The sequence below is a fragment of the Mustela nivalis genome, assembly GCF_964662115.1.
Source record: "Mustela nivalis genome assembly, chromosome: 7".
Lineage (NCBI taxonomy): Eukaryota > Metazoa > Chordata > Mammalia > Carnivora > Mustelidae > Mustela > Mustela nivalis.
The window spans coordinates 127439681-127461858 of record NC_139026.1 but is presented as its reverse complement, the minus strand read 5'-3'; the positions used below and the strand labels follow the sequence as shown (position 1 = coordinate 127461858).

The 22178-nt window shown below is 37.7% G+C and overlaps 1 protein-coding gene across 2 annotated transcripts in view; it reads left to right on the top strand.

Annotated features, from left to right (window-relative positions):
- NSUN6 (NOP2/Sun RNA methyltransferase 6) overlaps nt 1–22178 on the top strand; it is a 62087-nt gene that overhangs the window by 24579 nt on the left and 15330 nt on the right. For both annotated transcript variants that reach the window (XM_082742058.1, XM_082742059.1), the window contains 3 exons: nt 6652–6733; nt 8340–8459; nt 12353–12497. In XM_082742058.1, the coding sequence (XP_082598184.1) occupies nt 6652–6733; nt 8340–8459; nt 12353–12497 (347 nt within the window). The remainder of the gene's footprint in view (nt 1–6651; nt 6734–8339; nt 8460–12352; nt 12498–22178) is intronic.

Sequence of the window (22178 nt, the reverse complement as noted above, 5' to 3'; positions counted from 1 at the left end):
TTGTTTTAAAGTCTGTTTTGTGTCCTACATGTATTGCTACCTCTGCTTTCTTTTCATTTTCATTCGCATGGAATATTTTTTTCTAACCCTGTACTTTCAGTCTGTATTTGTCTTTGGTTCTGACTTGAATCTCTTGTAGTCAGCTTATAGATGGGTCCATTCCTTCATGCTTTGTGTTTTGCTTGGATTGTTTAGTTCACTTTCCTTTAACGTAATTACTGATATATGTGTACTTATTGCCATTTTGTTGTTTGCTTTCTGAATGTTTTTGTAATCCTATGTTCTTCTCTTGGGATTTGGTTATTTTAGTGTTATGCTTGGATTATTTCCTCTTTATTTTTTGTATACCTATTATAGGTTTTCAGTTTGTAGTAACCATGAGATTTGTCTATAGTAACCTATATATATAGCTGTCCATTTCATGTGTGGTTGTTTAAATATGAACACATTCCAAAACGTTTCTCCCCTCCTTGCCGCCATTATATTTTACATCTTATTTTATGTATTCCTTAACTAATTATTATAGATATAGTTGATTTTACTACTCTTATCTTTTAACCTTCAGACTAGCTTTGTAAGTGGTAGATCCACTACCTTTACGATATAGTTACCTTTACCAGTTAGATTTTTTTCTTTCATGTGTTTTATTTCTAGTTACGGCCTTTCCTTGTAGAAGTCTGTTTAATATTATAAAACTAGGTCAGGGTTGATGAACTCCTTAACTTCTGCTTCTCTGGGAAACTTTATCTCCATCATCAATTGTGAATGATGACCTTGCTGAGTATTGTTGATTGTAAGCACTCTGAATGTGTTGTGCCGCTCATTCTCTCCTGGCCTGCAAAGTTTGTGCTGAGAAATCAGCTGATAGCCTTATGGGGGTTCCCGTGTATATAACTATGTTTTTTTCCTGCTGCTTTTAAAGGTCTGTCATTATTTTAAATTTTTGACCCTTTAATTATAATGTATCTTGGTGTGGATCTCTTTGGGTTCATCATTTTTGGGATACTCTTTTCCCTAGATCTGGACATTTGTTTCCTTTGCCAGATGATGGAAGTTTTCATCTGTTATTTCTCAAATAAAATTTCAGCTCCTTTCTCTATCTCTCTCCTCTTTTGGGGACTCCTATACAGGGAATGTTAGTGCACCTGATGTTAGCTCACAGGTCCTTTAAACTATTCTCATTGTTAAAATTCCTTTTTCTTTTTGTTCAGTTTGGGTGATCTTTTTTTTTTTACTACTTGTTTTCCAGAGCACTGCCCTGTTCTTCTATATTACTAATCTGCTGTTTGTTCCCTATAGTGTATTTTTATTTCTGTTATTCTTCAGCTCTCATTGGAACTTTTTAATCTTTTCTTTTTGTTGAAGTTCTTACTGTGTTTATCCTTTTTTGTCCCGAGTTTGATGAGCAATTTTATGGCGATTACTTTGGACTTTCTATTGGATAAATTGTTTATTTCCATTCTGTTTAGTTCTTTCTCTGATGTTTTGTGTTATTCTTTTGTTTGGAACATATTCTTCTTTCTCATTATGCCTAACTCTGTGTTTCTGTGTATTAGGTAGTTCGTCTACAACTCCTGGCTCTGAAGGAGTGGCTTTTACATAAGCGATGTCCTGTTGGGCCCAGGAGTGCAATTCTCTTACCCTGGTACCCAGACACAGGTGCTTCAGGGGTGTCTCCTAAGTGGGCTGTGTGTGTCCTTCTCTTATGGCAGCCCCTTGACAGCTGCAGGTGCACTCTTGGGTGATGCTGGTTTCCCTCCCCTGCCTAGTTAGCTGGAGGCCTATTCTTGATGGATACAGGTGTGCTGGTGGATGGAGTCTTATAGACTGCGAGGCTTTTCTGAGGCACAGGGTTGTATGGGGCTCTCAGTGGGGCGTACACCCTGGCAGTAGCATTATAGAGAGAGAATTTCAAAATGGTGTCTGTCATCTCCAGCATCAGCAGGGCAGAATAAGATAGCAAAAATGGCTGTCAGCAGTGTCTTACTCCTCAGGAGGGCTCCCCTCCCCCATCCCCTTCATCAGGTGCTCCAAGATTAGTAAGTAGGCCTACTTCACCTATGGTCTATGTGCTTTTTGATCTGGCTTTTGATCTTTTTTGATCTTTTTGATGTGGTTTTGATCTGATTTGAAACCATTTGTTCTGGTTTCTGGGTTGAGTTTCTGTGCAAGCTCTTTATGAGTGGGGTTTCTTTTCCTTACAGTTTTGTAGTTTTCCTGGACATACTTTGTATTGGTTTTTAAGGCCAGATGTTTTGGAAGCTCATCTCTTAATGCATTATCTAAGGGTTGGGTTGTCGGATGTGGAGTTTGAATCTCTCCTCAAGGAGGTAACCTTTCTTTAAGGTCTGTTCTGACCGTGGAATGATGCTCCAGAGTTGTAGTTTTTGCCTTAGCAAGACTATATTTTTGCGTCTTCTTCTCATCTTGGTGTTGTCCCTTGTTGTGAGGGCTCTCTTCACCCATTTTCTAGGTCCTGTTCAGTCTGTTACGTTTGGGGTAGGAGGTGAGCTCAGATCCTTATTATTCTGCCATCTTCCACTCTTCATTCTCTTATATTATTCAATGTAGTAGTTCCAGTAACTTTGCTGACAGACCTTTCTGAGTACTGTTTGTTGGTAGAAGTAGCAGACAGCCATCTTTCAGAAAGTTGTTGATTTTTTTTTTTAAAGATTTTATTTATTTATTTGACAGAGCTGACAAGTAGGCAGAGAGAGGGGGGGAAATAGGCTCCCCGCTAAGCAGAGCACCCAGTGCGGGGCTCAATCCCAGGACCCCAGGAACATGAGCCTAAGGCAGAGGCTTTAACCCACTGAGCCACCTAGGTGCCCCAGTTTTTTTTGTTTTTTTTTAACTCAACTTTTAAACTCAGCATTCAGTATGCTTTTAGGATTTCTTTTTCTGCCTATATGAGGAAGAGCATGCTTCCATAACAAAGAAACGCTATGCATATATCATGTTTCTTATTATAAAATTTTAGAACTATGTCTACTAGTGGTACTTTGTTATTGAACTAGTAAATTTGCACCCTTTGTTTTCTTAAATTACAGTGGAGTTCAGTCGTAGACTTCATAGAGGTAGATTAATTTACTAACAGCCTTTTTATCATGTGAGATCTGGTGCTTTGCATTATTATATGGAGATACATATTACAAAAATAGTTTTATTTTTTATTAAAGATTTTTTTGTGGGGTGCCTGGGTGGCTTAGTTGGTCAAGCATCTGCCTTTGGCTCGGGTCATCATCCCCGGGTCCTGGGATAGAGCCCTGCATTGGGCACCTTGCTCAGCAGGGAGCTGCCTTCTCCCTCTCCCTGTACGGTCCCCGTGCCCATGCTCTCTCTCAAATAAATAAAAATAAAACCTTAAAAATTTTAAAAAATAAAATTTGCCCTATCCCCCCCCCCCCAATAGTCAAAAAGAAAGAAACAATCCCATACTGGAACAATAATTCGTTTAAATTATTCCTTGTTGTTTTAAGTTGAATACTGGAAAGATGGACTACTTGTGCTGGTGGTCAGAAGGAGTACTCAAAGAAATAGCAGAACTTGAAGCGCTAGGTAGGAACTGGATTAGAAAGGCAGACATATAAATGTTAACGTTTGAGTATTTTTCTGAGGACTAGTGTCCTGCAAGTCAGAAAGTCATTTAAATTATGAAAGAGTGAGCAGGTCATGGAATTCAAGGTGTCCAGTAGTGGGTCCAGACTGGGCTGGGGCTGAGGTGTTGATCAAGATGAGTGCACTGTTGTGTCAACAAACGACTGACTTTTGAATGTGAGGCTGTGACTTTTCAGAAGGTTCCTTTGTATTTTTTCTGGTCAGGGGCAGGAACTTTGTGGGAAATGTTTAGATTTGATCCTGGCTGGAGCAAGGACCAAAGACTAACTGATTAACTAAGTCTGATTAAAAGTATAGATTCAGACATATCAAGGGTAAACAAACGAGTGAGGATAAAAGGGATGGGTAGAAGGAGAAAGGAATTAACATTTATTGTATGACAAAGGATGTTAGAACCGAGTGGACATCGTAGTCCTAACCACTGCAGTTGCAGTCCACGAGTATCGACAGAAATCATTTCATCTAAAGAGCAGTGTAAACCGATCCTGTTGTGGCATAATAATAATTTGGTCTTTGGGTTTCTGGCTCACAGCTCCTCAAATCCTTGGAATCTCTGCAGTGATGAGTGTCTTTTATATGCTAATGAGGTGACTGATAGCTGAGGGTCCCTTGATAGCTTCTGGAAGGCACTTGCTGGAGGAACCAACCTTGTATGTAGAATGTTGGAACTTGTAGCTCTACCCCCAAACCTCTAGGGAGGGGAGAGGGCCTGGAAATTGAGTTCATATCCAGTGGTCAGTGAATTAATCAATCATGCCTATGTCATGAAACCTCCATAAAGACTCCTAGATGGTGGGGTTCAGGTTGGTGAACACATCCAGGCACGGGGGGAGTGGTGACCCATATACCTCTCCCTTACCTTCTCCCGTGCATCTCTTTCCTTTGGCCATTTCTAAGTTGTATTCTCCATGGTAAACCGTACTAGTAAGTGTTGTTCTGAGTTCTGTGAGTTGTTCTAGTGAATTTTCAAACCCGAGGAGGGCAGTGTGGAAACCCCCAAATTTGCAGCCCATTGAGGAGAAAGTACAGACGGCAGCCCAGACATGCCACTGGCATCTGGAGCGACACTCGTTGTGTTGGATCCAACTGTTGAGCCCATGGCATCTCATAGTAACCCCTGGCAGATTGTGTCAGGACTGAACTGGAGTGGAGGACTCCCAGCTGTCGTGAGAGAAAACGCCACACATTTGGTGTCAGGAGTATTATGGGTAAAATGAGCCCACCTCCCTACATAAAGCTGAGTGCAAACCATCCATGTAGATGCTTCTCTGCGAACACGGTTTCAGAAGCTCTGACCTCATCTACTGTACTGGACCGGAGGAGTTTGTTCTTGTTCTCCCTGTTCAGACTCTCTTCCTTGCTTGTACTCCTGTACCTGGTTTTAAATCCAGATTCTTAATCTTGCCTTTATTACCAGAATGCACTTTTTCTATGCCCCTCTAATTCCTGGAACATGGTGTTGATTTCCCTTTTTTTCTTGCTCTCAGTGGCGTGGCCTGATAAGCCAACAGTATTTGTGTGCTTTCTCTTCCCTGTGATGGTCTCTGATAGCCACTCCCAGATGGCAGTGTTTGTGCTAATGAATCATTGGCCACCATGTTCTCCTGGGTTCAGGCCCTTCCTGCTCTGATCAGTTCCACTGCCACTTTTAACATGGGATAAAGGTAGAAAAGCTCATCTTGAGGCTTGTGTCAGTACTGGGCAGTTACTCTCTAAAGAGATGAGAGAGTTGTGTGGTGTATTTGTGGTTGCTTGCATCCACATGAATAAAGCATGATTCTTAGGTATATTTTTATTTTTCATACAAGTACCTAGGCATAGTGCCTTGCAAACTGAAGCATTCAGAAAACGTTTATTGAATTAAAAGCTGTTAACAGTGATCAGGAATCTGTTACCAGAAAGATTAGAATGAATCAACAAATTAAGATTCAGATGTTAGAGAAAGACAAATACCATATGATCTCATATGTGGAATTTAAGAAACAAAACAAATGGATGAAGGGGAAAAAAAGACAAATCAAAAAACAGACTTTTATCTGTAGAGAACAAACTGGTGGTTCTCAGAGGGGAGGTGGGTAGGGATGGGTGAAAGAGGTGAAAGGGATTAGGAGTGTGCTTATCCTGGGGTGCTTCTGTGGTGTGGTCCATTAATCATCTGACTCTTGGTTTCAGTTCAGGTTGTGATCTCAGGGTCATGAGATTGAGCCCCCCATCAGGCTCCATACTCGGTGCTGAGTCTGCTTGTGACTCTTTCTCTTTCCCTCTGCCCCACCCTCTCTCATGCACGCATGTGCTCTCTCTCTCTCTCTAAAATAACTAAATTCTTTTTTAAAAGATTTTGTTTATTTGACAGAGAGAGACCCTGCAAGAGAGGGAACACGAGCAGGAGTGGGAGAGGGAGAAGCAGGCTCTTTGCAGAGCAGGGAGCCTGATGTGGGGCTCGATCCCAGGATCATGGGATCATGACCTGAGGCAGAGACTTAATGGCTGAGCCACCCAGGCACCCCTAAAATAAATAAATCTTTAAAGAAAAAAAGAGTATACTTATGAGTATACTCTTATATACTTATATGTAGTATATAAGAGATGAGCACAAAGAAATATATAGAAATGTTGAATCACAATATTGTACACCTGAAACATAACACTGTATACTGGCATTAAAAATAAAGTAAGAATAAATGCTTTATGTTAACATCAATAGTATTTTTAATTGCATAGCTATGTTAAAAAAAAAAAAGATTGACTTCTTTGCCTTTCTCAGTTGTTCAACTCTCTGAAGAAACTCCTTTGTGCCTAAATGAAAAATATATGGAACTATCCTTTTTAGCTTTCTGATGGCCTTCTATTGCAAGGAACAAGTCATGAACAATTCACAGGAATAGCCTAAGTATTGTGGTATTGAGTAAAAGAGGTTTTTAAAAAGGGAGAACATCTTTTATTTGTTGTGCAGTGTGGGTATGTTCCTGGAAGTTTAATTTGTATGGACTCAGGAATTTATGCAGACTAATGTTTGATTTTTCTACTTTTCAGAGGTATAGGTATAAGAATGACAGAACCAATATATCTCAGCCCCTCATTTGACAATGTACTTCCCAGCTACTTATTTTTACAGGCAAGTATATGTTAGGATAAAATATTTAATGACATTGAAACATAAACTCAGCGAGTTATTTCAAATCTAAGTTTTTATTCTATTACCATACTTTTTGCGATTTTTCTGATCTACCTTTGGTAAAGCAGTAAAAATGAAAAACAAAAACAAAACAAAAAACCCAACCTTTGTACATGTTCTCTTCTTTTTCTCAGCTGATTTTAGCCTTTAAAAAAAAAAAAAGAAACCCTCTGTTGCACAAAAGTGTTTTAATTGCTTATTAGCCTCTACTGCTTTTTCTTGAAAAGTAATTTAGAAAATACATTACTTTAAAAACAATGCATTACAGGGGCACCTGGGTAGCTCCATCGGTTAAGTATCTGCCTTTGGCTCAGGTCATTATCCCAGGGTCCTGCATCAGGCTGCCTGTTCAGTGGGAAATCTGCTTCTCACCCTCTACCTCCACCTTGTGTGTACTTTCTCTGTGAAATAAATAAAATATTTTTTTAAAAATGCATTACTTTGGGATATTATTCTGTTTTATTTAAGGAAAATTGTTACCTTAGAGTAGCAATCCATTTTTTTTTTTAAAGATTTTATTTATTTATTTGACAGACAGAGATCACAAGTAGGCAGAGAAGCAGGCAGAGAGAGAGAGGGAAGCAGGCTCCCCACTGAGCAGAGAGCCCGATGCGGGGCTCAATCCCAGGACCCTGGGATCATGACCTGAGCTGAAGGCAGAGGCTTTAACCCACTGAGCCACCCAGGTGCCCCAGTAGCAATCCTTTTTGATCAAGACTAATAATGATTTTTTAAAAATTAATAATGATTTAAATAAAATCTTTAAAAAAAAAAAAAAAAGGGCACCTGGGTGGCTCAGGTCATTATCTCAGGGTCCTGGGATCGAGTCCGGCATCGAGCTCTCTGCTCAGCAGGGAACCTGCTTCCTTCTCTCTCTCTCTGCCTACCTCTCTGCCTACTTGTGATCTCTGTCAAATAAATAAATAAAATCTTTAAAAAAATAAACTAATAATGATTTAATGGTATAATGTAACTGGTTGCCGTATGGCTTATTGCTGTAGATTCAGGAGTTGTCCAATCTCATATTTCTAGGTGTCAATCAGAAATAGTAAGATTGGCTTACATTTTACTTTTCTCCTACAGAAATGTGGTAGTGGCGGGGAGATAGGAACCCAGATGTCTTTGAGTGGCATTAGTAGCATAAAATTAGGATTCTTAAGTGGGTGTTAGATGGTGAAGAACCTGAAATTACAAAATTTTGTACATTTTCTTAGAAGAAGATCCAGAGCTTTGTTATATTTCTGAAAGGGCTTTGGCCTTCACAATATTGAGACCGCTGAATTGAGGGGGGAATAATGTGCTTTTTTTTGTTAAATTGATAGGGGAAATACATCATGCATGTGTGTGTCTCGTGTATGAATGTCCAGTGAGATCATAGGATACTCTTGGAAACTGAATTTTCTGACACTGGTATATTTACAGAAAACCTATTCCTGACAGAGGATGTTGTATTGGATTACCTCCAAAGATTTCTTTATGTTCTCTTATTCTGAATTTTAAAAGGACTTAGAATCATTGGTAGTTGATTTTTTTTTTTTTTTAATAGAATTTGCCATCTGCTGTAGTAGCTCATGTTCTAGATCCTCAACCCGGAGAGAAGATTCTGGATTTGTGTGCAGCGCCCGGGGGCAAAACAACACACATTGCAGCATTAATGCATGATCAGGTGAGACTGTCTTCACAGCAAAAACTACTCTCAACATATCACATGTTTCAGTGTTGAAGGTGGAACCTCATGTTACTTATGGAACATTATATAGACATTTATAATCTGAATTATTTCAGATTCGGCCAAAGTGAAGACCGTTCAGTAATGTCATTCTTCACATGTTGAGTTCAGTAGATAATTAACATTTATGAAGACTATCTGAAGATCTTCTTAAATCCTAAATTTACTAATACATTTGTAGAGTAGAAGTCTTCTTCATAAAATTACATTTAAATGCAACATTTAAGAGATTTTTTTATGTTCTTGATTATCAGACTTGACACTTCTTAAACTACTAAAATCTGCCTCTGAAACTTAATTTGATAGTATATATTGAAGTATCAATATATACATTGATAATATATATGTACCTTATGATATGGCTTAATTATTAAGCTTGTTGCATTGTCATAAAATATAGTAAGTCTTGGATGACTTTATTTCAGATTCTATGGCTTTTCCCCCACATATATGTATTTGACAGTATGTTTCCTTTCATTTTGGGTTACTTTGTGTCTAAAACTCAGTGTGACGTTGTCACTCACTGTGACCATTCTGTGCTGCACCTAAGATTCTTCAGCTCAAGAAGAATAGGGCCAGTTGATGCTATCTTTCTTCTTGTGTCAAATCATAAAATTACATGGTTCCTGAAATGCTTAGACACACTATTATCTTCACCTATTTGATCTGGAGGCAGATTTTAATTGGTTGGTTGGTTGATTAAACAGACAGTACTTATATATGCCAAGTACTGGGGATGCAGCAATATATAAAATAGCAATTTGGAACCAATTTGGGACCAAAATTGTCTTCGTCGTGTAGCTTCCCTTCTAGTTAAGAAGAGACAGATAATAAGCTAAATGAATACACGTTATGGCATGTAGGATCGCGGTAAGGGCGCTGGTGAGCAAGAGAGGAAGGGGAGGGGCACTGGGGCTGTGGAGGGGAGTGGGTATGCAGTGTTTAGGAGGGTGGTGAGAAATACACCCTGTGAAGATGGTTTTTGAGGAAGGACTTTGAGGTGATGAGCAACATGGAGGTCTGTGGGACGCATGTTTTCTCTTGAGAAAAAGCAAGTGTGGTTGCTCCGAGGCTGAAGCGCACCTGACCTGTTAGAGGAACCTCTGCATTTTGCTAAGAAAGACAAAGTGAGAAAGACAGGAGGAAGAAAAGAGAACAGAGAGAGGGACGCTTGGGGGAGAATGTTTGGGTCTAGCTGTTGGTAGGGTCTCACAGGATGTTGGTTGTGCTGGAGTGATGGGAAGTCACAGAAGAGTGACATATGCCTCTTTACTATTTCCAGTATCCTTTTAGCTATTGCCTTTAAAAAACAGACTGGAGGAGGGCAGGGGTGACTGGTCTGAGACAGTAATTCAGGGAAGCATTATGGAGGTGGCAAAAAGTTCTGGAGATGTGTTTAAGGTGGAGTTGTAAGAAGCTGCCGATGCACTGGATGTGGGTTATGGAAATGAGAGAGTGATCAAGGGTGACTCCTACAGATTTTGGGTAAGGGTGACTATGGGAGGAGCAAGTCAGAAAGTTAGTTTTGGAGATATTAAATTGAAGTGTCTGTTAGACTTGCAATGGATGATACTGAGCAGGCAATTGGATATTTGAGCCTAGAGTTCAGGACAGAGGTATAGACTGGAAATAAATATATAGATTGGAAGTGTAAAAATATATAAAATAGCAATTTGGAAGTCTTCAGCTTAGAGATAATATGTAAAGCCATAAAACTGATATGGGTGGCAATAGAGAGTAGAAGAGGCCAGAAAACTGAGCCGCATGGGTGCTGTGTGCCAACATTCAGAGGTTGGGGAAAGGAGAAGGAATGACCAGTCGTGTCAGAGGAAAACCAGAGGAGTATGTCTGAAACCCTGGAAACAATGGGAAGAAAGGGATTGAAAGACAGTGGAGAGATCAGCTGTGTCAGATGTTGTTGCCGGGACATAAAAATTGAGGACTGGGAGCATCCAGTGGGCTTAGCACCAGGCTGGTGATGGGCAACCTTATCATAAGCAGCTTTGGTGAGTGGAAATCCTTGCTTGGATTGAGATTGAGAGGAATCCAAGAAAGTGAATCAAGATCACTCCTTTGGCAGGGGTGGTGGGGGGAGTTATTTTTACAGGAATACAGTGAAATGGGGCAGTAGTTGGAAATGAACTCAGGGAATACTTGAAGATGAGAGAAATGATCATGTTTGTATGCTAATGAGAGACCCATTAAAAGGGGAAATTGCTAACTGTATCTTTGAGGAGGGGAAATGGGATACAGTCTGATGCACACTTGGCTTTAGATGGTAGCATGTGGCAGTTTATCCATGGAAATAGGAGGGGGTTGGAGTACGTGGGTGCAGATATTGGTGGGCCGGTCGATGTGGTAAGAGGTAGGAAGGTTTCTTTCAGTTGTTTGGGTCTTCTCAGTGAAATATGAAGCAAGGTCATCAGATGAGAATGGGGATGGGGAAGGAGGTAGTAAGAGCTGGGGGGTATGAAATGTTAATCTAGGAAAATGAAAGTGAGAATGGGCTATGGACGCGTCCTAGTCATTCCAGTTTGCACAATGGGCTCTGTGAATACAGTGGTCATGAATGTAAGGTAAAATTTGTTGGGATAGTGATGGGCATTTTTTAGCTTTTGGGTTTGGATGTAAAGTTGGTGAAGAATTGGATTTAACCACAGCAGCATTTTTTGTCATGCTTACATCTAAGACACAGGATGTGTATAAGAGTAATGAGATACAGCATGGAATCTAAACTGGGTAAAGAGCATTGCAAAGGCAGTAAAAGACTGGGGACAGTGGATCCATTCATATTTTTCCAAGTTAGCTCAGATTTATACAGTGGTAGGAAATCTTAGGCACCTAGGAAACTTGGCATTTTTTTTTTATAGTACTCATTTATAAATAAGGAAAAATTGCCTACATGAAGTGTAGGACTTTCTAGCATAGAAATACTGTTCTGTGAGGCTTAGCAGAGCCCTTCTGCTCTGATTCAGTTGATAAAAGTTGTAATATCTGTGTGCCCACTCCCCAAAGTGCCAGATGTTGGACTTTACCAGATGACTATTTCTGATCTATATTTGATGGTTTTTAGGATGGTCATTTGGTACAAGCAATCTTGTAAATGCCAAAGATTGGTAAAAACAGTCTTGCAAAAAAATAATAGGAACATTTACTGTGTCAAGATGAAATTGTAATTTTTCCCTTTCATTAGTGCAAATCATTTTATCCAAAGACTTCTGATGAAAATTCACATTACCTGCATATTAGTATTTGATACTATTACAATTTTTGAAACATTCACTGTGTCACGAGCAAGAAAATAATGCACACTCACATGCATACATGTATATGTACATACATAATAAATTTATATTTTCAATAAACATTGAAGAGTTAAAACCTATATTGTATGTGTATCTATGTTCTATGTGTGTATGAATATATGCAGTCTGTACATATATGCAGCCATACACACACACACACACCCCTTGTGGTAACACTAGTGCAGCCTCAGTGAGTAGCCTTAAGTAATGAAGGGAATTCATCCCCGTCCCCTGTTTCACCTACCCCCGCTCCCGCTTCCCCTAACCAGAAGTTTGTTCTTTATAGTTAAGAGTCTGTTTCTTGGTTTGTCTTGCTCTAAGAATGGGGTTTTTTAAAAGGATAAGACTTAAGTATTTTAATGTAACTTTGATACACATTTGGTTAATGAATTCAGATTTAAAATTAGGGATGGGAGGAAAGTAGGAAAGACCATAATTTATCACCAGTTTTCCTCATTATTAGTAGTTGTCGTGACTGCTTTGGGTTTACACCTCATTTTTATGTGTGTTTTGTTTGTTTTTTAGGGAGAAGTAATAGCACTGGATAAAATATCCAAAAAAGTAGAGAAAATAAAACAGAATGCTTTATTGTTAGGGCTGAATTCCATCAAGGCATTTTGCTTTGATGGAACAAAGGCTCTTAAACTCGATATGGTTAAGGATGCTGAAGGTGAGTTAAATTTTATCTTTATAAGCTTCTATAATTGGCTTTTGGAAACAGATTTTGCTGTCACTGTTCTAGCCTAAAATATCCATAAGACCTTGAAACGGGCAGGGATCTAAGATAGGTATCTGTAATCGGTATCATTTTGCTTTTCATCTTATCCCAGAACATATAAATAGTCCCCATATATAAAATGTATGTCAGATTTTAATAATATAAAATCAAACCCCAAGACTTTGTCAGACTCTTTGGTCTTAAGTATTTCTCTGAATTTCCTGTTAAATCTCAAGCTTATTGGCCTTTCAAGTTTATGATTTTTGAGGTATTTTGTTTTCTTCATTTTTCTTGAGAGAATGGGGCTATGGAGCTAGGAAGGGAGGAGAATCTGTCACATATCCTGTAACATGATTTTTCTTGGAATAAAACATTGCATTTATTAAGTCCTCTATTCCTCTCATTCTTTGTTCAGATTTGATTTCATGAAATACTCAAAAAACTTGCATATTTTAACAAACTAATTGGCATCAGTTTCCCTGAAATGTTTATTAAAGATGCTATTTGAATAAAGATGATTTTAAAAACCTGAGGACATTGTTTTGATTCCCAACCCTTTATAGATCATCTAATTTTCTCATATATAAGCTCTTGTTCATAAGGATGACTAGTGAACAGTGGACAGTGCAATATAATCTATTACTGTCACTTAACTGAAATTGTTGGAAGGTCACCAAGTTTTACATTAAAGAGAGTAATCATACTTAAAAGCATAAAGGCTAAGATTGGCAAGAACAATCAAGATGCAGGAGTAGCCATCCTAGAGGTTGGCCTTCTGTGCTATAGGGAGACATTCATTAATTGACTTGGGATACTCAATCACTGATTTTTCACTCATCCACATCACTATTAGCTGATGGTCGTAGGTTGTCATCTTTAGCTCTTTTTTTCATTAAGACATGATTCATCGCAGACTATGTGGTAGTTTGATTTGGATTATTAAACCTAGAGTGTCTGGCAATAGATCCAATTTGTTTGATGGAAAATGCATCAGTAGTAATGTGAACATCACCGTATCTTTGGGACTCCTGGAAAGTGAGAAGTTATTTGGTGACACCTGCCTAATGTCTAATAAACCACATGGAAATAAAGAAATAAATGAAACACATGGAAATCTTCCTAGAAAAATAGGGGTTATTCTGAATAGCAAGGTCTAGGCTGTTATTTATCTTCTGAAGGAGGTGGGAATAGGTCAGATGTAATTGCCTGATGACATGAGAACAGCATCTCATGGTCAGTTGGCCGTTAACCCAGAAGAGTTAGCCAGCAACTCGCAGGAGATCTATATTAGCGTATATAGCCTGTATCTGAGAGACTCAAAATATAGTGGCTTAGAATAGATAGAAGCATTTTTTGTTTCTTAGTTTTTGTTTATTTTGGTCTCATGTAACAGAAGTGGGCCTCTGGTGCTAGTAGTTTCATCTCTGGGTCCAAGACAGATTTTTCATTTCTTTTAAGGGGAAGGGAAAGGGTGTGAGAATCCTTAGGAATTCACATGCTATTGGCCAGGTTAGTCATTTGATCAATTTAACTGCGGGGGAGTGTGGGGGTTGCTGGAAGATATACTCATTAGCTGTACAGCCATGTGCCCAGTTCAAAACATGATTTTAGGGTGCCTGGGTGGCCCAGGGTCCTGGGATCAAGGCCAGCATCGAGCTCTCTGCTCGGCAGGAGCCTGCTTCCTCCTCTCTCTCAGCCTGCTTCTCTGCCTACTTGTAATCTCTGTCTGTCAAATAAATAAATAAAATCTTTTAAAAAACAAAAAAAGATAACAAAAAAACCCCATGACTTTAGGAAAAGAGGAGAATGGATATTAAAGAACAACTAGCAGTCTGACAAAGTCTTTGTATTACTGAAAGTGGTAATGGTGATTGTTAAAATTTATAAGCTATTTTAAATTTTTATTATTTTAGTGTAGTTGACAGTGTTATTAGTTTCAAGTGTACAATGTAACAATTCTATAGTTCTATATATTACTCAGTGCTCACTGCAGTTAAGTCATCCTCTGTCATCATAAAATATTACTATACTATTGACTTTATGCCCTACACTGTGCTTTTTATCTCTGTGACTTATTTAATAGCTAGAAGTATGTATCTCTTAATTTCCTTCATTTATTTTGCCTATCTCCTTACCCACCTCCCCTCTGGCCACCACCAGTTTGTTGTCTGTATTAATGAGTCTGTTTCTCTTTGTTCATTTGTTTTGGCATTTGGAGTCCAGATATAAGTGAAATTCTGTGGTATTTGTTTTTCTCTGTCTGACTTGTTTTACTTAGCACCATGCCCTCTAGGTCCATCCATGCTGTCAGGAATAGCAAGATGCCATTCATTTTTGTAGCTAACTAATATTGTGTGTGTGTTTATGTATACACACCACATCTTCTTTATCCCATCCATCAGTAGACATGTGGGATTGCTTCGATATATTGGCTACTGTAAAGGGGCACCTGGCTGGTAGAGCATACAAATCTTGATCTCTGGGTTGTAAGTTTGAGCTCCATGTTTGGTAGATTACTTAAAAAAAAAAATACTGCTTGCTGTAAATAATGCTGCAATAAACATAGGGATGCATATATCTTTTTGAATTGATGTTTTCATTTTCTTTGGTTAGTTATCTAGTAGTAGAATTACTGGATTATAAAGTATTTCTATTTTTAACTTTTTGAGTCATCTTCATGCTGTTTTCCATAGAGGTTGCACCAATTTACATTCCTACTAAGAGTGCACAAGATTTCTCTTTTCTCCACATCCTTGCAACGTGTGTTATTTATTACGTTATTTCTTACGTTTTTGATGTTAGCCATTCTCACTGGTGTGAGCTGATACCTCATTGTGGTTTTGATTTGCGTTTCCATGAGGATTAGTGATGTTGAGCATCTTTGTGGGTCTTTTGGCCATCTGTATATTTTTGGAAGAATGTCTTCTCAGGTCCTGTACCCATGTTTTAATCAGATTATTTGTTTTTTTGTGTGTGTGTGTTGAGTTGTGTAAATTCTGTATATATTTTGGAAATTAATCCCTTACAGATGACATCATTTTCAAAATCTTCCATTCAGTAGGGTTGCCTTTTTGTTTTGTTGATGGTTTCTTTCACTGTGCCTAAGCTTTTTATTTTGGTTTAGTTCCAATAGTTTATTTTTGCTTCTGTTTCCCTTTACTGAAGAGACGTATCTATAAATATATTGCTAAGGCTAAAGTCAAAACAGCCAGTGTTTTCTTTTAGGAATTTTATGGTTTCAGGTCTCATATTTAATCATTTTAGGTCTTTAATAATTTTGAGTTTATTTTTATGCATGGTGTGAGAAAATGGTCCAGTTTTATGCTTTGGCATGTAACTACCCAATTTTGCCAGCACCATTTATTGAAGAGACTGTCTTTTCTGTATTGATATTCTTGACTCCTGTTTCATAGATTAATTGAACATAAAAGCATGGTTTTATTTCTAATCAGTCTCTCCTATTCTACTGATCTGTTTTTCTACCAGTACCATATTTTTCAGTTACTATAACTTTGTAGTGTATCTTGAAATCTGTGATACCTCCAACTTTATTCTTTTTCAAGATTGCTTTGACTGGGGTCTTTTGTGGCTTAATACAAAATTTAGTGCTATTTGTTCTAGTTCTGTGAAAAGCACTGTGGTTATTTTGGTAGTGATTGCATTAAATTTTTAAATTACTTTGGGTAGTATGGGCATTTTAACAGTATTCTTCCCATTTACAAGTGTGGTATATCTTTATATATATTTGTATTGTCTTCCGTTTTTTTCCTTAAGGTCTTAAAATTTTCAGAGTGTAGGTCTTCCCCTCCTTGGTTAGGTTTATTCCTAGGTATTTTTTTTTCTTTTTGATGCATTTGTAAATGGGATTGTTTTCTTAATCTCTCTTCTACTTCATTATTAGTGTACAGAAGAAACACAACAGATTTCTGTACATTAATTCATTTGTTTAATAGGTTTTTATGGTCTCTAGGGTTTTCTATATATAGTATCATGTCTGTAAAGAGTAACAGTTTTATTTCCTTCTTATCAGTTCAGATGCCTTTTATTTCTTTTTTGATTGCTTTGGCTAGGACTTCTAGGACTGTGTTGAATAAAAGTGGCTAGAGTGGACATCCTTGTCTTATTTCTGATCTTAGAGGAAAGGTTTCAGTTTTTCACTATTTAGTATGATATTGGTTGTACATTGTTTCATATATAGCATTTATTATGTTGAGGTATGTTTCTCCTAACCCCACTTTGTTGAGAGTTTTTTTGTTTCGTTTCATTTTATTTTTTAATCAGGAATGGATATTGTATTTTGTCAGGTGTTTTTTCTGCATCTGATAAGATGATCATCCTTCTTGTTAATGTATCACATTGGTATGTGAATATTGAACCATCCTTGCATCCCTGGAATAAATTCCACTTGATCTTGGTGAATGACCCTTTCATATATTGTTGAATTTGGTTTGCTGATGTTTTGTTGAGGATTTTTGCAACTGTCTGTCAGGTTTTCTTTTCCTGTAGTGTCTGTCTAGTTTTAATAGTAGGCTAATGCTGGCCTCTTAGAATGAATTTGGAAGTTTTTCTTCCTCTTCTATTCTTTGAAATAGTTTGAGAAGAATAGGTATTAACCCTTCTTTCAGTGTTTGAAGCCTTCTGGCCCTGGACTTTTGTTTGTTGGGAATTTTTTGTACTGATTTAATTTCATTACTACTAATAAGTCTGTTTAATTTTTGTTTCTTCCGGATTCAGTTTTGGAAGATTGTATGTTTCTAGGAATGTATCCATTTCTTTTAGGTTGTCCAATTTGTTTGGATAAAACTTTTTTGTTTTCTTATAATCTCAATAATCCTTTGTGTTTCTATGTTGTCCGTTATTTCTGCTCTTTGATTTTGTTTTTCACTTCCGTTTCTGATTTTATTCTTTGAGTTCTCTCTTGATGAGTGTGGCTAAAGGCTTATCAATTTTGTTCATCCTTTCAAAGAACCAGTTCTTGGTTTCGTTGATCTTTTCTGTTGTTTCTTAGTCTCAATTTACTTCTGCTCTACTCTTTTTATTTACCTTCTCCTACTAATTTTGGACTTTTTTTTTCCCTTGTTCCTTTAGGACAGATAGTTTGAGGTTTTTTTATTTCTTAAAGTAGGTCTGTATCAGCTGTAAACTTGTGTCTTAAAACTGTTTTTGCCGTATTCCCCAAAATTTGGACCCTCATGTTTCCATTTTCATTTGTCTCCAGGTATTATTTGATTTCCTCTTTGATTTCCGCATCGACCCATTGTTGTTTAGTAGCATGTTGTATAGCTACCATGTGTTTGTGGTTTATTCCAGTTTTTTTCTGTTAATTTCTTTCTGGTTTCCCATTGTGGTGGTTGGAAAAGGTGCTTGACGTGATTTTGGTGTTTTTAAATTTATTGAGGCTCATTTTGTGGCCTTACATGTGATTGGTTTTGGAGAATGTGCCATATGCTCTAGAAAAGAAGGTATGGGTGTGCCTGGGTGGCTCAGTGGGTTAAAGTCTCTGCTTTCTGCTCAGGTCATGATCCCAGGGTCCTGGGATCAAGCCCCGCATCGGGAATCTCTACTCAGCAGGGAGCCTGCTTCCCTTTCTTTCGCTCTCTGCCTGCCTTTCTGCTTACGGGTGATATCTGTCTGTCAAATAAATAAATAAAAATCTTAAAAAAAAAAAAAAGGTATGTTTTGCTCATTTTGCATGAAACATTCTGTATCTTTTAGGTCCATTTGTTCTATGTGTCATTCAAAGCAACTGTTTCTTTGTTGATTTTCTGTTTGGGTAATCTGTTGGTTGATGTTATTAGGGTGTTGCAGTCCACTACTGTTATTGTATATTATTACATGGTTGTTATATTGTTTTTTACCTCTGTTAATATTTGCTTTATGTGTTTAGGTGCTCTGTGTTGTGTGAACATTTGCAGTTGTTACATCCTGTAGTTGGATTGATCCACTTATTATTATGTAATGCCTTTGTCTCTTATTAGAGCTTTTTTTTTTTAAGGATTTTATTTATTTATTTGACACAGAGAGAGAGAAAACACAGGTAGGCAGAGAGGCAGGCAGAGAGAGAGGGGGAAGCAGGCTGTCCACCAAGCAGAGAGCCTGATGCGGGACCTGATCCCAGGACTCTGGGATCATGACCTGAGCCAAAGGCAGAGGCTTAACCCACTGAGCCACCCAGGCACCTCAGAGCCTTGTTTTAAAGTCCGTTTTGTTTGATGTAAGTGTTTTTACTTGGCTTTGCCTTTTTTTTTTTTCTTCTGTTTGCATGGAATATCATGGAATTTTCCATTCCTTCATTTTTAGTTTCTATGTGTCTTTAGGTCTGAGGTGAGTCTCCTATAGATAGCATATAGATGGGTCTTGGTTTTTTATTCATTCAGTCACCAGGTCTTTTAATTTAAGCCTTTATTTAAACTTAAGGTAATTACTGGGGTCCTGTGTGGCTCAGTCAGTTAAGCATCTGCCTTTGGCTCAGGTTATGATCCCAGGACTCTGGGAACGAGCTCTGCTTTGGGCTCCCTACTCAGCAGGGAGTCTGTTTCTTCCTCTGCCCCTCCCCCTGCTCATGTTTGTTCTTTCTTTCTCTCTCTCAAATAAATAAAATCTTTAAAAAAAAACTTTAATTATTGATAGATATGTACTTACTGCCATTTTGTTCATTGCTTTCTGGTTGTTTTTGTAGTTCTTTGATTCCTTCTTGCTCTCTTTAGGTGGTTTTTTTGTTTGTTTGTTTCATTTTGTGTGTGTGTGTGTGTAATGCTTAGATTCTTTTTATTTTTTTTTAATATCTGTTATAGGTCTTTTATTTGTTGTCATGGTGTTCATTTATAACATCCTATTGTATATAGCAGTCTGTATTAAGTTGGTGGTCACCTAAATTTGAACACATTCTGAAAGCACTAAATTTTTACTTCTCTTTCATTTTATGTATGTAGTGTCATATTTTTCATCTTTTTATTTTGTGTATTCCTTATAGATTTTATACCTTTTATACATATACTTGATTTCACAATCTTAGTGGTTTAACCTCCATACTGGTTTTATGAGAGATTAATTTACTATTTTTACTATGTTTTTGTTTTTACCAGTGAAGTTTTTTTCTTTAATGATTTTCTTCTAGTGATAGTCTTTCTTTTCTCTTAAGGAATTTCCTTTAACAGTTCTTGTAAGGCAGGTTTACTGGTGATAAACTCCTTTCACTTTTGTTTGTCCAGGAAACTCTTTATTTCTCCTTCATCATAACCTTGCTGGGTAGAATATTCTTGGTTGTAGGTTTTTCCTTTCAGCACTTCGAACATGTCATGCCACTTTCTTCTGGCCTGCAAAGTTTCTGTTGAAAAATCATCTGATAGCCTGATTGTCAGAACTCCCAAGGTTAGGTAGGCTCTGCTGATTTTCAAAGCTCTAGGTATCAAGAGGTCTCATCTTCCCACTGTAAGTTCCCAGGGCTAGGATTGCCAGCGGTAGAGTCTGATCCCTTCCTATCTGTTTGTGTAATCACACCAGGAGTTTGATTATCTCCACTAATCTTACCCTTTTTGACGTGACCTTCTCTTTGGAAGATCTTCTGTTTTCAGATTTTTAGAATTAGTTGTAGTAGTTGTGGTTGTTGGTTTAGTGTGTCTGTGGGATCAGGGGAGCTCAAGCTCTTCCTACTCTGCCATTTCCCACCTCCTGTTTTCTAAATTTACTCCTTTTAGTTATAAATTTCTTCTTTACTTTTTAAGATGAGAGTCGAAGTTATCTGAGCAGATGAATGAGGTGTATAGTATAAGGTGGCAAGGAGTTGATTCAGTGGCTCAGTCACCGTGCACATGTCATGTTGCAGGGCAGTTTTGATTTTTAAACAATTTGTTCTGGGTATGGACTGCTGTTGCAGCAAATCATCCCATTACTTAGTGGCATAAAACAATAATAATTTTGTTATTATTTCTCACAATTTTAGGGATTAACTGGGAACTCAAATGGTTCTCACTTTCAGTGTCTTACACAATGACAAATCTCAGAAGGTTTGTCTAATACATACCTGTCTGGAGGTTAATGGTGGCTCTCAGAAGGCACCTACACATCACCTTACTGGTCTTTCTCAGACCAGGTTGGTTGGGTTTTGAAAATGAGTGTCCCATGAGCTCCAGGCAGAAGCTGTATCACCTTTTATGACCTCGTCCAAAAGTCATGTAGCATCAAGTTTGGTGCTGTCCAGAATAAAGGAGAAGGAGCATTAGACCCCATCTCTTTTGGGAGAAGAGTCAATGGCAAATTGAAAGCATGTGGGATGGAAGATATTCTCACAGTCATCTTTGGAAAACAGAATTTTTTCCACAGTTTTTTTTTTTTTAAAGATTTTATTTATTGATTTGACAGATATCACAATTAGGCAGAGAGGCAGGCAGAGAGAGAGGAGGAAGCAGGCTTCCGTCTGAGCAGAGAGCCCAATGTGGTGCTTGATCCTAGGACCCTAGGATCATGACCTGAGCTGAAGGCAGAGACTTAATCCATTGAGCCACCCAGGCACCCCTCCACCGTTTTAAATGATTTTTTTATTAGAAATGTTTAATTTGTATGCACAATAGATTGTTAGTTGGACACAAAGAATAAATACTGACTTGGAAAATGAAAGAGCATAAAAACAATAATTCTGACAATTTACTTCAGGGTGATTTTCACCTGTTCTGTAAATTGAATTAGTATGATTAAAAGTTTTATGTAGCATAACAAGGAGATTTTAATATCCTCCCCCTCAAAAAAAACCTAAAAAGATAAAATACTCAGTCTGAATATTCAGTTTGAACTCTTTAAGAAGTATATTCACTTTGGCTGTCATTTATTTGGAATAAAGATTATCCACATCTTTAATGTTATACTTACAAGGAGTAGCCTGAATCTTATCTTTTCCCTCATATATACAATTTATAAAAAGAAACCAGTTGTTTTTTAATGTATAGGGTAAGTACTAAAAATCATTCCAGAAAGCAGTTTTTATTCTTGATGCAAAAGGAAACATTTCATGTTATAGTAGAGATTTTTTGAACGATTATTATTCTTTCTCTTATCTAATTTTAAGTTACATCTACCTGTATTATTTTTTAAAATATTTTATTTATTTATTTGACAGACAGAGATCACAAGTAGGCAGAGAGGCAGGCAGAGAGAGGGGGGAAGCAGGCTCCTTCCTGAGCAGAGCCCGGTGTGGGACTCAATCCCAGGACCCTGGGATCATGACCTGAGCCAAAGGGAGAGGCTGCCACCCAGGCACTCCTGTATTATTTGTTAAATGGGAAAAAATAGTGGGTTTTCTTCATGTAGGATGAATAATAAAGATTGCTTTAGAATGAAAATTTGTAATAATCTGACTTCACTTTTTTAACAGCTTTGTTGTATATTAGTGTATACTTCGTGTACCATATAGTTCACACAAAGTATACAGTTCACTAGTTTTTTTTATTCAGAGATATGTAGCTATCATCACAATCTAATTTTTGAACAATTTCATTATGCTGAAAAGAAACCTCATACTCAATAATTCCCTATTCCCTTTTACTTCCACCCCCCAGGCTTAGTCAGTTCTTAACCTACTTTCTGTCTCTGCAGATTGGCCTGTTCTGGATTTTTCATATAGAGGAAATGATAGAGTAT